Source organism: Crassostrea angulata, chromosome 3 (assembly GCF_025612915.1).
Source record: "Crassostrea angulata isolate pt1a10 chromosome 3, ASM2561291v2, whole genome shotgun sequence".
Classification (NCBI taxonomy): Eukaryota; Metazoa; Mollusca; class Bivalvia; order Ostreida; family Ostreidae; genus Magallana; species Magallana angulata.
In genome coordinates this window covers 2844416-2858575 of record NC_069113.1, presented here as the reverse complement: position 1 = coordinate 2858575, position 14160 = coordinate 2844416, and the positions used below count along the sequence as shown (strand labels likewise).

The following is a 14160-nucleotide window of genomic DNA, read 5'->3' as shown; positions in this document are numbered from 1 at the left end:
TTTTAAATCATCGCGTTAGAGATCCAGCTATTTCAATGATACCGGCATTGTTTTAAGAATACGGTCCACATTTTGAAATATTTATCAAATTATCGCATATACTACTGCTTTACTTAAGCCAACAACTTTCTGACTAGAATGGAACCTAAAAACGAAGTTTTGATTTTTTTTTACGTTTTTTTTTCAGGGCCAAATTGTGCTTCATGGTGATACATAGAGGACGAAACACTGATAACACAAAGTGAGTTTAAAATCTTTTTTACTCTTTTTATTTCAGACACTTAAGAGTTATTGCTCGTGCCCATTTCGAAGAAAACTTTAAAAATAAAATCCGTGTCTTTATTAAGATCATCTCAGCGTGGATGTTCCTTCACCGTCAAACCTTGACATATTTCTCCGCTAAAATACAATGTCCATATGTCAAATAGGAGCCATATGCTTTGTCATGGACCCGCTTCTCCGCGCGTGGGAATGTTTTAGAGAAGAGATACGCGATATCCTTGGCTCGTGTGCTCGTACGACGAATAGTAAAAGCAAAATCACGTGTTCTCAATGAAAATCGGCAAGTTCCGCAACTTGAAACACGCATCTTTTCCAGCCAGGTCCAAATTTGTTGAATTGCTGAATGATTAAATGCCTCTACTTCGAAATGCTGCTGAGTTTTTGAGATTGTAAATTGCTGGCGGGGAGCGCGTGCCGCGGAGGCCTCGCTTTCTGTGGCTCGGGGGAGGATTTTTTCCAAACTGTCTCTCCTTGTTTATTTGCAATTGTGTCGATAATTTCCCTCGGGTCCTGAATCGCTTATTTTGCAAGTTATACTGATTTTTGACATGTATTTTATTTATACGTCGCCGATGACCTCCACAACCTCAGCATCAGTATGACAACTTACAGTTGTCATGGTGAGAGAAACTTTCCACCATGACACACGACAGACCGCGAGAAATCTCGCGAAGTTTCTCCGGATCGGTACTTTATCTTGGAGTCAGGTCTGTCCTTTGCCTTTAGTTTATATAATATGTCTACCCTTGATGAAAGAAGGGTCCATAAACAGGAAGCCGGGGTGAAAGTTCACTGCTATTCTTTACAGATGGCAGACAAAGAGTTGTTGGAGTGACTGGGGGGGAGGTTTTTTGTAAAGGGTCAGATCTACACGTCCTTCAAAGGTTGCCAAAGCCAGATGTCTTTGTTGACCCAAAACCATATGCCACAAGTAAATTAAACTCCGGTCCTGGTTGCTCGCAGTCCGCCAGAACAGTAGAGAGAAAGAGCGCGCTCCTGAAATCAATGGAATCTCGGGACTTTTTTAACCTGTAGAGCGAGACCTCGGTCGAGCATGTGCGCGTGCTTGATCGACAGTCACAAGTCATTGAAATATGCTGGTAAAAAAGGGAACTAATTTCAAAGCAGATGTGAAGAAAAGGAAAAAAGAAGACTTTTGTGTTTTAATGACAGAAGCTTTGAGATTTCACAAAACCTTAACCAGGTGTGATTGGGTCTTTGCTGACCGTATCACTGGCGACCACAGAAAACAATGAGTTCCCCGGCCTCATCCCAATCACAGCCGCTGTCTCACAGATCAATTATTTCTAAATATCACCAGACTCCATTAAACCGCATCTTCTGAGGCTGCAACTGGTCTCTGAATGTCATACGAAGGTCAGAACACAACCATCTGCTAAAAAAAGCAACTAGTGTCCGGTCCGGCTTTATATTTTTTGCATTAAAAAAAGAAAAGAAACGCTCAAAATAGAAGGGACAAAGTATTGATGCTTACAGAGAGGTGAAATAGGGGGTCTTAATAAAGTAAAAGATGCAGGTTGAATAATGGTTGCCCCCGAGTTGTACGCTAAAAACTCCTGATTTAACCAACTTAAATTGATCGATGCTATATTTAAATGTAGATGGGTAAAATTGCAGTCTTTGTAACATCTGCTGGTTTTTGTACAAAAATTGATGCCATTAAAGTTCTGGAATATATTTTTGTTTACCCTGTTTTAAATTCGAACTGGCTACATATCAACAGATTGAATAAGACTGAATTAAGATGATCTTAATTTGGCAGAGAAGCCGTTATATTTATATACCAAGTTTACAAAGTGCCTCACAAATGTGAATAAAATTGCATATTAGACATTTGAGCATCAAAATAACAAATCCGATAGCTGCGACCATATAATATGGAAATCGGAAAGAAGAGAATGCTCCTATATCCTCTTTTACCCGGTTCTTGGTTATATCCTTGAAGAAATTAACGGTCTACCTTAAAACAAAGTTTATTAACATTGTAGCAGGCCGTGTCACTTGAATTAAATAAAAATCAGGTATCATTGTAACAGGTATGACATATGTCGTCGGCGCTGCTCATCTGTCGTCGGTCGGGGGAGGGGGAGGGGGTATCTAACGTCTAAGTCACGGCCTTACACGAGCGAGTGAGACGGCAATTGTATCTCTGTTTATATACAAACCAATTTAAAATATTTTTATAAGACTTTATCAGATTGAATGTGCGAGAGATGGATCGCCGGCCTGTTCCTGTCTGTAGCAGTTTACCGATGCCAGCTACTATTCACTCACTACAGTTTCTTTCTCCAATAGCACAATCAGTATCAGCCGTATTGTATTGCATGGGTCGGGTTCACAATAATTTGCATTCTACTTATCATGACCCGGGCCTGATCAAACGTGTACATTTAAAAGAACCTTTTCTATATTGTTCACACTAACTATCAATGGATTAAGCTATAGAATCTCAATTAGCACACTTGTGCCCCTATGGATCATTGGGTGGGTGTCGAACGCGCACCAATTAACTTCTTACGTTCTTTGTCTACTGGGCTATTATCAAAAGGAGGCCGTACTAGATTACATGTAATTGGCCATCAATTAATTCACAGTTATACTCGTTTCGGACAAATTAACAGAATGACCGTTAATTACTATGAAAACACCCATTTTAATTAACAAGTAAAGCTTCGTGTGAATATTCTTCAATAAATTAAAGAAATGATTTTTAAATAGGAACTGATTTTCTTTAGTTGGTCTTACCTCTATGAGTTGATGCGTTTTAATGACGGGCTAACTTGGAACATTTGTGTAAACTGGAGATTTGATTCGCTCATACCTATTCCCTCTAACAGGTGACGTACTGAGTAATTTTTCTTTCTTAATATTTAACCTACAGGTGTTTTTAATCGTAAACAGTTTATAAGGTTACACGGCCGTATCGAGATTCACCTATATGCAAATGTGCAGTTTCGGCGGGGAAGCGCGCGCAGACGACACGCGACTATGCTCGTGCCGCAGAGGACAGCGTGGAAAGCCCCGCCCTCTCATCAGTCCGTAGTTTACATAGAGCAGATAATAAGTGTTTACTTTGTCAGGTATACGTTACCTACATTTCTTGAGGAGCAGTGACGGCCCGTTGAAATGTGTCAGAATATACCAAGCGTGTCACATTTGTCAACTTCTCCTAATTAAATTCTCAAAAGAGACCCTTCAGATCAAAAACCCTACCTATATAAAACCTCTAAAGTGAAAAGATTGATAATCTAATCGACTTTTCATTTCACCACGACATAAGGTTAGTATTTACCAATACCAAACTTTTTGTACCATTGCCTTCGAGGTGTGTAAAAATTTTGAAAATGACAGATGTCTCTAAAGAAATCAACAGGTGTACATCAACAAACCGTAAATAGTCAAAGACGCGCCAAACTGTATCTTCATTCAACGGTCTGTCAACACTTTATATTTTTATATGCTAAAATTTAATACACAGAGAGCAAATGAAGGAAATTTAAATCTCCACCTGTTTTAATCTGTTGCTTTCATTCGCGTGCCGGTCTCTTCCTTATAGGGAAGTCATTTACATATGCAAACTTTTGGCAAGAGACAGGTGCTTTCGGTGGCGGACGGCAGCTGAAAGCACAAAAGACCTCTTTTGTATTCCAATAGACGGGTCACAAAAGCCCTAGATCTCGGCACGTGCTCGCGTAGAATATTTTTACTAAAAGTTCTATATAGTTATGTAGTATTTATGGGACATTATACCGCCGCCAACTCTGGTAACGTATTTATTTATTTTTTTACTTTAATATGTTTTTTTGAAATTGTTCTTTTCATTACCGGACGTCTTTTATACCTGACCGAGTGAGCGAGTTTTATCACTGGCACACTTTTCGTCCCGACAGATGTCCATAGCAAGCCGGGAGGGAGAATCTCTCTCACGACCTGTTGTTTGTGTCTCTAGATCTCCTGTACAAGCGTCCCTAAAATCTCTGTACCTGCTTCTCAATTACCAATGGTCCGTGCACGAATTTTGAAAAAATCGATAGAGTTAGAGTCTGGAATCGATACTTGATGTGGATTCATTTTACGCGGAGTATTCTAGGAACAATGTTTGTGAAAGTCGTGGCCCCCTCTTTAAACGTTGTTTTAAATGTTCAATTCTTCACGACGCCGATGGACGCAATCAATATTTGAATTGAGTGTGTAAAATTTCATTGACTATTTCGTAATTAATTGGATTGTTGTGTATTTACTAGTTACAAATCAGTGGTGATAAGAGTCTCTTTGGTTATTGTTGCAGATAACCCACTGGTGTCAATCATCTCTTGTGGGCGGGGCTTACTGTGTTGGCAAGATCGAGGCTACAGTGAAGGAACTCAATAACCATAGAATATTGGCAAGAGAAAATCAAGAAAGATGAGGTTGCGGAGGCCGTATAGAGTTTTAGTGATTTGGATTGCAAACATATCTGTTCTTATTTCACAGGTAAGTCTTTTTTCTCGTATTTACAAAGTTTATTTGGTGTGTAGAATATTTTTGTGCCCTTACAAGCTGTAGACGTCGATGATTGCTCTACTACAGATATACCAACAGGAGCGTAGTAAACGGACTACTACGTGTGTACAGAGCTGGCAGCCTCTGTAACGCCGTTAATTAACCACCAATGATTACTTTGTATTAATTACCTTTTTATACGATTTCAGGTGAACACTACAGGGATTTTTGAATTAAATTTAAAGAGGTTTGAGAATGAGAATGGTGTGAACGCTGATGGGAACTGTTGCGCGGGGGTGCGGACCGGGGCCAGGTGCACGTCCTGGTGCCGGACGTTTTTCCGGGTGTGTCTGACACACTATCAGGCGACCATTACGGACGACGTCCACTGTAACTTTGCTGAGAAGTTTACTCCAGTCCTGACGCACGGTAACAACTCGGTGGACTTCTCCAACCTTCCAGTCAAGTTCGACATCCCAATCAAGTTTCCATTCCAGTTTGCTTGGCCGGTAAGTTCTGTTTACAAGCCTTTATCTGTATTCTGGCTAAGTTCAAATCTGAAAGAGAAATTGTCTTGACATTTTGTTTTAAACAGAAAAAGAAATATTTGTAAAAAAAAAATGAGTTTTGAAATAAATAATAAGTGAGGAATGGTTGATTTGATTCCAGGGGACGTTCACGCTGATTATAGAAGCCTGGCATGACAGTACCCAACAAGGACCAACCACGGGTAAGTTGTTGTTGTTTTGATGTTGCCATTGTTTTGGATGATCAGGCTGTGTTGTGACAACTGAATGTTTTCCAAACGGAGAGGATGTTTATTGGCGCGGTTTCTGAGGATGGAGTACCTGTTCAATAGAGCAAACAACATCAGTCGTTATCCTACACCATCGGACTTGTTAACATGCTTTCTGGGGAGGTTTTTTGCGCGTGCCATCTCCTGCAACAATGATAATAGGTGACTGTGACGTCACCCAGTGCATCGTTCACTGATCAACATTGGATATTAATTTCTACTGATTCCACTATATTCTTTGATATTTTCGGATTTACAACCGGTGCTTGGTGCTATTACATTTTTTTTTGGAATTTTCTGTGTTTGTGTGCCGTGTGCCTAAGCGTGCCTGAAACTGAGAGGAGCTCGCGCGGCACAGCGGGGACGGCGTGTAGATGTGTTTTTGGAGAATCTTCTTTGCCTGATCATGGTAGACGCTCTGTCTATTGAAAACTTGTGCCTCGACTTAAACAAGAGGGTAACTTAACAAAGCGCACGTGCGACCAATTGAGTGCAGTTATCATCAATTAAAAACACGAAAAGAGAAAAAAAGCTTTCCGTGAGTGAACATGGGCATATATTACCTTTTTATGTGTGTATATGTGATATAAGTCGACCTGTTAAATGTTCATGGCGGGGCTGACTTATATTAAACAAAAAGTTTTTATTCTGCCTGTGTACAGTCACCAGCGTGAGAGGAGAGGCATGTGTGAATACAATGGACAGCAACAAAGAAGTAGCCGAAAATCAATCCAGACTCCCTGGTCGCTCCAGCATTATCAAATGCTGAACACAAATAAAGAAAAAAAGGGAGTTGTTACACAATGCTCTCTTGCGACTGTTTACCCAGGTTTGTTCGCGGGAGGGTAACAAAATATCGGACTGGCATACCACTGGGGTGGATGTCGAGACCCCGGCCTTCACCTTGTCACTGTCCAGACTCCAAGGGTTCTCAGGCCTCGCTCCATAAAGCTCATCTTGCCTCTTAAATTTTCAAAACAACTTTTCTTCACTCAAATTGAAAGCCTCTTTTTCAGAAAATTCAAAAAATAATAAGCCAATTTTGTAGCCTTTCTATTAATTCTACCGCCTTTTGTGGGGTTAAGAATGGGCCGATATCTCTCCTCGTTTGTACGTCTTTGTGAGGAGGCCTGAGAAAATGTCGACTTTTATCACGCTGATGGCTTCCAAAAAATAACGGTCATCAACTGCACGGATAACAATGGTGGGGGAAACCAAGTGAATAGAGCAAGCAGGGGCGACCTGCTACTTAAAAGTCACCTGTTATTGAGAATATAATTTTCTCTGTCCATTCTCACGGTCTTTCGTTTTGATTTTAGGCAGTACACGAGAGTTGATCTACCGTCTACAAAAACAGAGGTCTGTGGAAGTGGGGTCGTCATGGAAACAGTTCACGCGCACCGAGAACACCATGACGTTGGAGTACGCGTACAAAGTGGAGTGTGGGGAAAACTACTACGGACCGGGGTGTGTCAACTACTGCCGACCCAGGGATGACTCGTTCGGGCACTATGTCTGCGACGAGTACGGACAGAAAGTCTGCATGCAGGGATGGAAAGGCGACTACTGCGATCAAGGTACGCATAAACTTATGACATCAGCCACACTATCCAATGACAAAATACACACAATGTACTGACAAAAGCCATCTGATACAGCGGCACACACGAGCTGACCCCAAAATCTGTCACCATCTCCCGGGGATTTACTCCCAACCAACTGACAAATTTCTAAGCCACTAGATGTATAGAAAATCTATAAAAACCCCGACAATTGTCAACATTCTGAAATGATAGCATTTATTTCCCTCTGTAAGGTGAGGGTTGTTTGGATCGTCTTGACATCTGTTGCGTTTCCACTGATAGGCCGTCGGTCCAGGTTTACCCTAAATATTTCATCATTAAATTCTTGCCTTACCATTACCGAGTAATCTGTTGATATAAACCCCAAAACGCGATAGGAAAACGGGACACGCGCAACAACTTGGGGAAAATAAAACACAAAAAGCTTTTTGGGGGAATAACAAATATTCTGACAATAACAAGAAAAGTTTTGACGAGATAACTAGGGAACGGTGTGCAGCGATTGTGCAAGCCGATGGAGAGGCCTACAAAAGCTTTCTCTGGCGACCTGTAATTTATCCCGTGCTATTCAACTTAAGCGTGCGACAGCTGGAGAATTCCAGCACATGAAAAAAGCTCTCTTTTTGAAAGCCACGGGTCTGTGGAACTGACAGGTGCGCGGACACACGAGCCGTGCATCTGCCGCGATTGTTTACCCCTCCCCGTTATCACCCAGCTACAAGTGTCTTTGTTCTACCTGACCGACACCCAAACTAGGGCTCGTGACACTCCAAACTTCAAAATCTCAACCTGTTTCCTCGTATTATCAACATTCCCAGTTTTCTTCAATTATCTAACTTAAACACCTTGAGAGTAAATGTGATTTTATTGCGATTCATTTTTTGGCTGACATTTTAATAACTTCATGATAAATCGTAATTTGCCATACTCAGCGTATGGTATACATCTTAAAGGAAAGGGAAAATGGTTGATATGTGTTTGTGCCGGCGATGTGTTATAAAGTTAATTCACTACAATCTTGAGCATATGCACACCACGGTACGCCATTTATAATTAAGAACATGTTTCGTGGGATGTATTCATTACCCGCTCAGGAAAAACTTGAAATAAAACTTTGGCTTGATTATAGGTCAGTGATGCATGGAGGCTTTATTAGGGGGGATAATACGAAGTTCCGGTGTGTTTTATGAGTCGATCGCCGAATGATGGGGGTCCAACCTCAGCCATGTGGGTCCTAATTCTGTTGTTTTGTATTTTTCAGCTGTGTGTCTGCCCGGCTGCCACCCAGACCACGGGTTCTGTGACAAGCCTAGCGAGTGCCAGTAAGTATTTTAGAGCTCAAAACAGACACGGATTCACCGCTAAAAAAGCGACCAATAATTCTAGTATAATGTAGATCCCTTTGATATGGAGGGAAAAAAGAAAAAGTGAGTAGAAAGAGATGTATATAAGCGACTGGGGAGACAGCTGGTACATAGATTTAATATATGTCTGTCAGTCAACGAAGGGCAAGCGTTTCCACAATGTCTAGATGACCCCCTCCGATAAACATTTTTTTCTCTCTTCTGCAGAACCCCACACACATATTTTTGAGCGTTATTTGTCCGGCGCGCACTTTCTGGTGGCGGCTATACGCTGACTAAGGGTGCGATGCCAGCTGATCGATGGTGTTTGACATTCTTAAGAAAAAGTCCCCAGTCAATATTTATACAAAATATAACTGAAAAACTGCACCGTTATCGGCTTTCTGTTGGGTCTATGAGTTTAAATAATTAAAGGGAGTCCCTTTATTCTCTTTAAATGTGGGTTGTAGGCTCCTTAATACTTTAACAATATAGCTTAATAATAATTATTCCCAACAGCTGAAACATTCAATGATATAGTTCATGACATTGCCTATTCAACCGTTTCAATCTTAAACATGGACCTTCTTAAATAATTGTGAATTTTTTTTTAGATGTCGGGCTGGATACGAAGGCAACTTCTGCGACACGTGCATTCGGTACCCCGGATGTCTGCACGGCACATGCACGGAGCCCTGGCAGTGCAATTGTAGGGAGGGCTGGGGAGGACTCTTCTGTAACCAAGGTGACGATTACATCACATAGCAACCAGCACCACAATGCTATCACAGACAATAAAATTACACCGTTTCACTCAAATTTATCAGCCAATATTACATCACAGCTGCAGCTGCAATATTTTTCGCAGCCTTTTTATGACTATAAAATCTGTCGTTCGTCTTCCCTGTTGGAGAAAATGGCGATTTCTATAGAAAACCCAGCACAGAGGCGCTTAATATCCCCGTGTTTACAGTTTCATCTAGTCCTGTTGTACACAATTGACGTGAAATTAGCTGGTTGTATTGTGGCCTTTTGGTGATAATTAATGATAGGGATGTAGTATAAAAGGATATTGACGGCATCTAGTGGTAGAGAGACAGGGTCCATGGTATCGATGTGTCTACAATAGGCCGCGCTAATCACTGGCTCTGTGGCGGCTATTGAACAGCCAGAGACTGGCTTCATTAACAGCAGTTAGCCTGCTTAATTGTTATTGATACTGAAAGGAAAATATATATTACACACAAAACACACACAAACCGTTTGATTCCTAAAGTGATAAATTGCTTCACTCTCAAACGACTCTCAATAGACTGATTATACACTGAAAGGAGGAAAGGGGGGGGGCTTTATAAACTCATCAATACTCCATACAGACCTCTCTCATTAAAACACAATCATTGAGTTTACTATGAAAAACACTTCATCAACCTGACTGGTTTTCTCCAGCACATTAAGATGTTCCCCATTTGACTACTAAAGCTTTGTTAGATTGCTGACATTTCTGTGTGTTTTGTAGACTTGAACTACTGCACCCACCACTCGCCCTGTAGAAATGGAGGGATCTGTAAGAACACCGGCCAGGGCAGCTACACCTGTGACTGTCCCAGCGGCTTCATGGGGACAAACTGTGAGGTGGAGGTCAACAACTGTGAGCAACAGCCTTGTGCCAACGGGGGCACCTGTAAGGTAGGTCCTGGGGGTCATAGCAAGGGTCAGGGGGGGACGTGAAGCAACAGATATGGTTATCATCAAAATTTTAAATAATGCCTCAAATTCAAAATAAAAATAACTTAAAATTACATAATTTATTGTTATTTAATATGAAATGTAAACAAAGCTTTAAATAGCTAGACAATTTTTAACATATTTGTTGATTTTCTTTTCCAGACTGTCGGGGAGGGATATGTGTGTGACTGCCCAGAGGGTTTCACAGGCCGGAGATGTGACATTGTTGGAAGTTCCTGTGAAACCAATCCCTGCCTCAATAATGGAACCTGCATCCAAGTGGATGGGGTGTACCAGTGCAAGTGTATGGAGGGATTCACGGGATTCTACTGTGATGTGGAACGCAATGAGTGTGTCTCCCGTCCCTGTCAAAATGGAGGCCGCTGCATCGACGAAGTGAATGGATTCCGCTGCATATGCACAGCCGAGTACAAGGGACCTACTTGCAATGAAAACATTGACAATTGTGCGAACAATCCTTGTTACAACGATGGCACCTGCATTGATGGGGACAATGATTTTACATGTAGGTGTAGGCCCGGATTCGTGGGACAGCTATGTCAAGAAAATGTTCCCGATTGCGATGCACGTCCATGTGCTAATGGTGGAACCTGTCATGATGAAATCAACGACTTTCGCTGTTCTTGTGCAATAGGCTGGGAGGGTAAAGATTGTTCCATTAAGATCAACGAGTGTGAAAGCAGCCCTTGTCAGAATGGGGGTGTGTGCACCGATTTCGTTGGATACTATGAATGCAAGTGTGCTTCTGGGTTTTACGGAAACAACTGTGAAAATTCCAATGGACAGCCACCCTCTACTGCTACCCCCAAACCCCAGCCTGCTGCTAACTCCTCCTCCGCTCTGATGTCGGAGGGAAAATCCTCAGAGATCACCATGATTCAGCTGGTACTGATCGTTTGCCTGGGAGCAGGAATCCCCCTCCTGCTCATCATCCTTGTAGTCATCTTCTTATTGCTACGCAAGAGGAATGCTCCAACTGAAAGGCTGGACACCAGCAAAGAACACCAGCAAAATGTGGTTAACAACATCAACAACAAACTGTCAGAATCCCCAATATTCACAACGTCATCAACAATCAGTGGCAAATTGACCAATGAAAAACAAAATGACTTCAATAATTACAGTGCATCTGGAGGACACTCTTCCTCAGATAAATCCAACAACAAAGTTTTATTAAATTCAAAAGACTTAAACATTCATCATGAACAATTTTCAAAAACCCCGCCTGCATCAACGGCGGAGAAATATAATTATGACCCCGATGCTGCGAGGGGGGGAGGGTGCAGTGTTATGAAATCAAATAATGAAAATAGTAGTAGTTGGTAAGTATTTGTTTTTAAATTTAACCATATACAAATTATATGCAATTTTGTGGTTTTTTTCATAGGTTTTACATCTGCATCCAAAGTAACATTGGTTTTGTTTTTGTATTTCAGTTATGACCACAATGCTTCTATTCACACAATAGGAAAGTCTAAAGCCTTTCAGAGGGATGCGGACAGAAATTCCACACTTTTTCTCGATCATCCATCTGTGCATCGACATTCGTTCCTGGCCACAGAAGTCTGACATTCTTCTAGGCTTTATTTTGACCAAATTTTTTTTCGCAATACATCATATCACGTGATGTGCCGGCACTGACTGCACACACCGCATTGTGCTTCATTGGATTAATTTATCAAGTGCCTTCGGTATTTCTACTGCCAGGAATACGGGCTGATTCTGTGGAAACTGTCTCCAAGACAATAACTTCTCTGATGGATAATCACAAGTCGGTTTGCTATATTATGCAATGCTTGGGCCTATTTCTGTTTGCTTTTTCCCGATCGAGGGTCTTACGAGTGTCACCATGGACAGCAGATCATCTGCCGCGAGGAACCGAGTTGTGACTAGAACATTTGGCGGGAAAAATGAGTGCAGGCACTGCCATGTGATATTTAGTCCCTCCATGTTTTGTATTGACCCTGTTACTATGACACTGGATGTGAGGAGTGCTTGAATGTTTGTCTGTTAAACAGGAATTTATTACATTGTGTGTTAATTTTGATTGCAAGCTAATAAGTGTGCATTGTCGTGTTTCCTGGCCACTGCTTCATGTTAAACCTTTGTACACTATTATCTTTAGTCAAAGTGTAGTTAATATGAAATGTGCATAATATATATAGTGGCAGACCAGTGTGTGTAATGTTATGTAATTTATTTGTCTCAATCAGTATTGGTCGCTTCCAGTCGAATTCATAATGCGAAATTGATATAGGGCATTTTTGTATGAGCTTTATACTGAAAAAAAATTTTTGTATTGAAAAATAATTTGAGTTAATATTTTCTAACCAGACTGGGCCTTGTCTTAATGCTCGGAACCTCTGCCCAATCACAATTGTTATTAATCGTGTTTTTCTCTGAACAAATTGGTTTGTGGATTTCTTAATGCCTCCCCTACCATTCCACCGGGCCAAGCCCTAACACTGAAGCAACTGGATGGTTGACAATATTCATGTTAACATCTGAGGTTTTTTTTTATATTTTGTTACTGAAAAATTGCTTAACAAGCATTCCACATTCATTTTATCATTTAATCTTTAACAGTCTGCTCTGTCACCCAAAACTACAACTGTTCACTGAGAGAGGAACTTACAGTTTATCTTTGACTTCATCCTGTCACATGGCTGTCAATATCATGTCTCACTTGAAAATATGCCTCCTTGTCTGTGATTGTTTAATGTACATATAATGTATATTTATAGAAAAATGTTTGGTTGTACATATTTGTTATGACATTATTATATTATTAATTTTCATGAAAACATCAATTAAAAAGTCACAAATATTTTTTCCAAAGTACCTTGTTGTTTTCACTGGAATCTTGTTGCTGGGGTGGCAGACGACAGCTGTTGCCTAGACAACTTGTGAAAGGCAAAAGAAAGCTCAGACGACGAGTTTGTAATCTGGTTCAACAATGGCTGGACTGCGTCAGAGCACGTGCTCAGCTGATCATCGTACGACGTATCTATGAAACCAAACGTACCCATTTCGATTGCGTCAATTAAAAAAATTCAAAAGTTACAATGTGTTGATCAAAGGTTAATTACGAGAAAAACCCATTCGAATGCGCACAATGTTTTAATGGAGTACTTTGGTCGACAATAAGGATGATATAATGAAGTGGATGAAAGAAAATTATTCTAATTGAGACACAATGTTTTTTAAAAAGTTGACAAGGATAAAATTTCGTCTACTTTAAAAGATACCCTACAAAATAGACGTTTTTCAAACATTTCTTGAACAATGTATTCATAATTACATTCAGTTGACATTGACAACTCAGGTCGAGTAGCTAACATTCAAAGGGTTTTTGAATAGGATGCGTTATCCCGCGAAAATACGGGGAATTTTTGAGACTACAAGACTTCATAAAAGTTTTTGTAACAAAACATTTCAATAATGGCCAGGAAGTAGGTGTGTCCTGTCCAGATATATGTACCTCTTCCTGGATTAGATTGGAGTAGTGAGTGGGTGGGGATGGTGTCACAAGAAAACCCCGCAGTTAGAGACACGTCACTTTTTGTTTTTAAATTACGTACATTTGTACCCGAACTTCAAATGTACAGTTAATTAAATGCCTGTGGAAATGATACAAGGAGGCTGGTTTTCAGAACCTGTCGGTCGATAGAGGCGGCCTTGTTCTGCCAATTGTTTCAACAGTTCTTGTCCCGCAACCTTGGCCAACTGGGGAACCCGGGTAGTGGGCCTGGGGTGTTAGGATTCAGCGGCGAGATCCACATGAATTAAACCACCACGAATAGACAAACACCAGAGAGAAAGGAAAAGTCGATTGCTCGATTAGTCACTGACACAGTTCATACACGGCGATTGTGACCGAACTGTAAACAGAGCCACACTGTGA

The 14160-nt window shown here is 40.9% G+C and overlaps 1 protein-coding gene across 7 annotated transcripts in view; it reads left to right on the top strand.

Moving 5' to 3' along the window:
- Window positions 1-13094, top strand: part of LOC128175255 (delta-like protein 1) — a 48090-nt gene extending 34996 nt beyond the window's left edge. For 5 of the 7 annotated variants that reach the window (XM_052840753.1, XM_052840752.1, XM_052840751.1 and 2 more), the window contains 10 exons: window positions 188-241; window positions 4592-4776; window positions 4995-5294; window positions 5455-5515; window positions 6901-7158; window positions 8426-8486; window positions 9122-9252; window positions 10027-10196; window positions 10398-11578; window positions 11693-13094. In XM_052840753.1, the coding sequence (XP_052696713.1) occupies window positions 4708-4776; window positions 4995-5294; window positions 5455-5515; window positions 6901-7158; window positions 8426-8486; window positions 9122-9252; window positions 10027-10196; window positions 10398-11578; window positions 11693-11825 (2364 nt within the window). In that variant the 5' untranslated portion in view covers window positions 188-241; window positions 4592-4707 and the 3' untranslated portion in view covers window positions 11826-13094. Of the gene's footprint in view, window positions 1-187; window positions 242-3914; window positions 4068-4182; window positions 4491-4591; window positions 4777-4994; window positions 5295-5454; window positions 5516-6900; window positions 7159-8425; window positions 8487-9121; window positions 9253-10026; window positions 10197-10397; window positions 11579-11692 lie in introns of those variants that run through there. The other 2 variants (XM_052840758.1, XM_052840757.1) reach the window with 2 other exon arrangements.
- Window positions 13095-14160: the final 1066 nt, after the last annotated feature.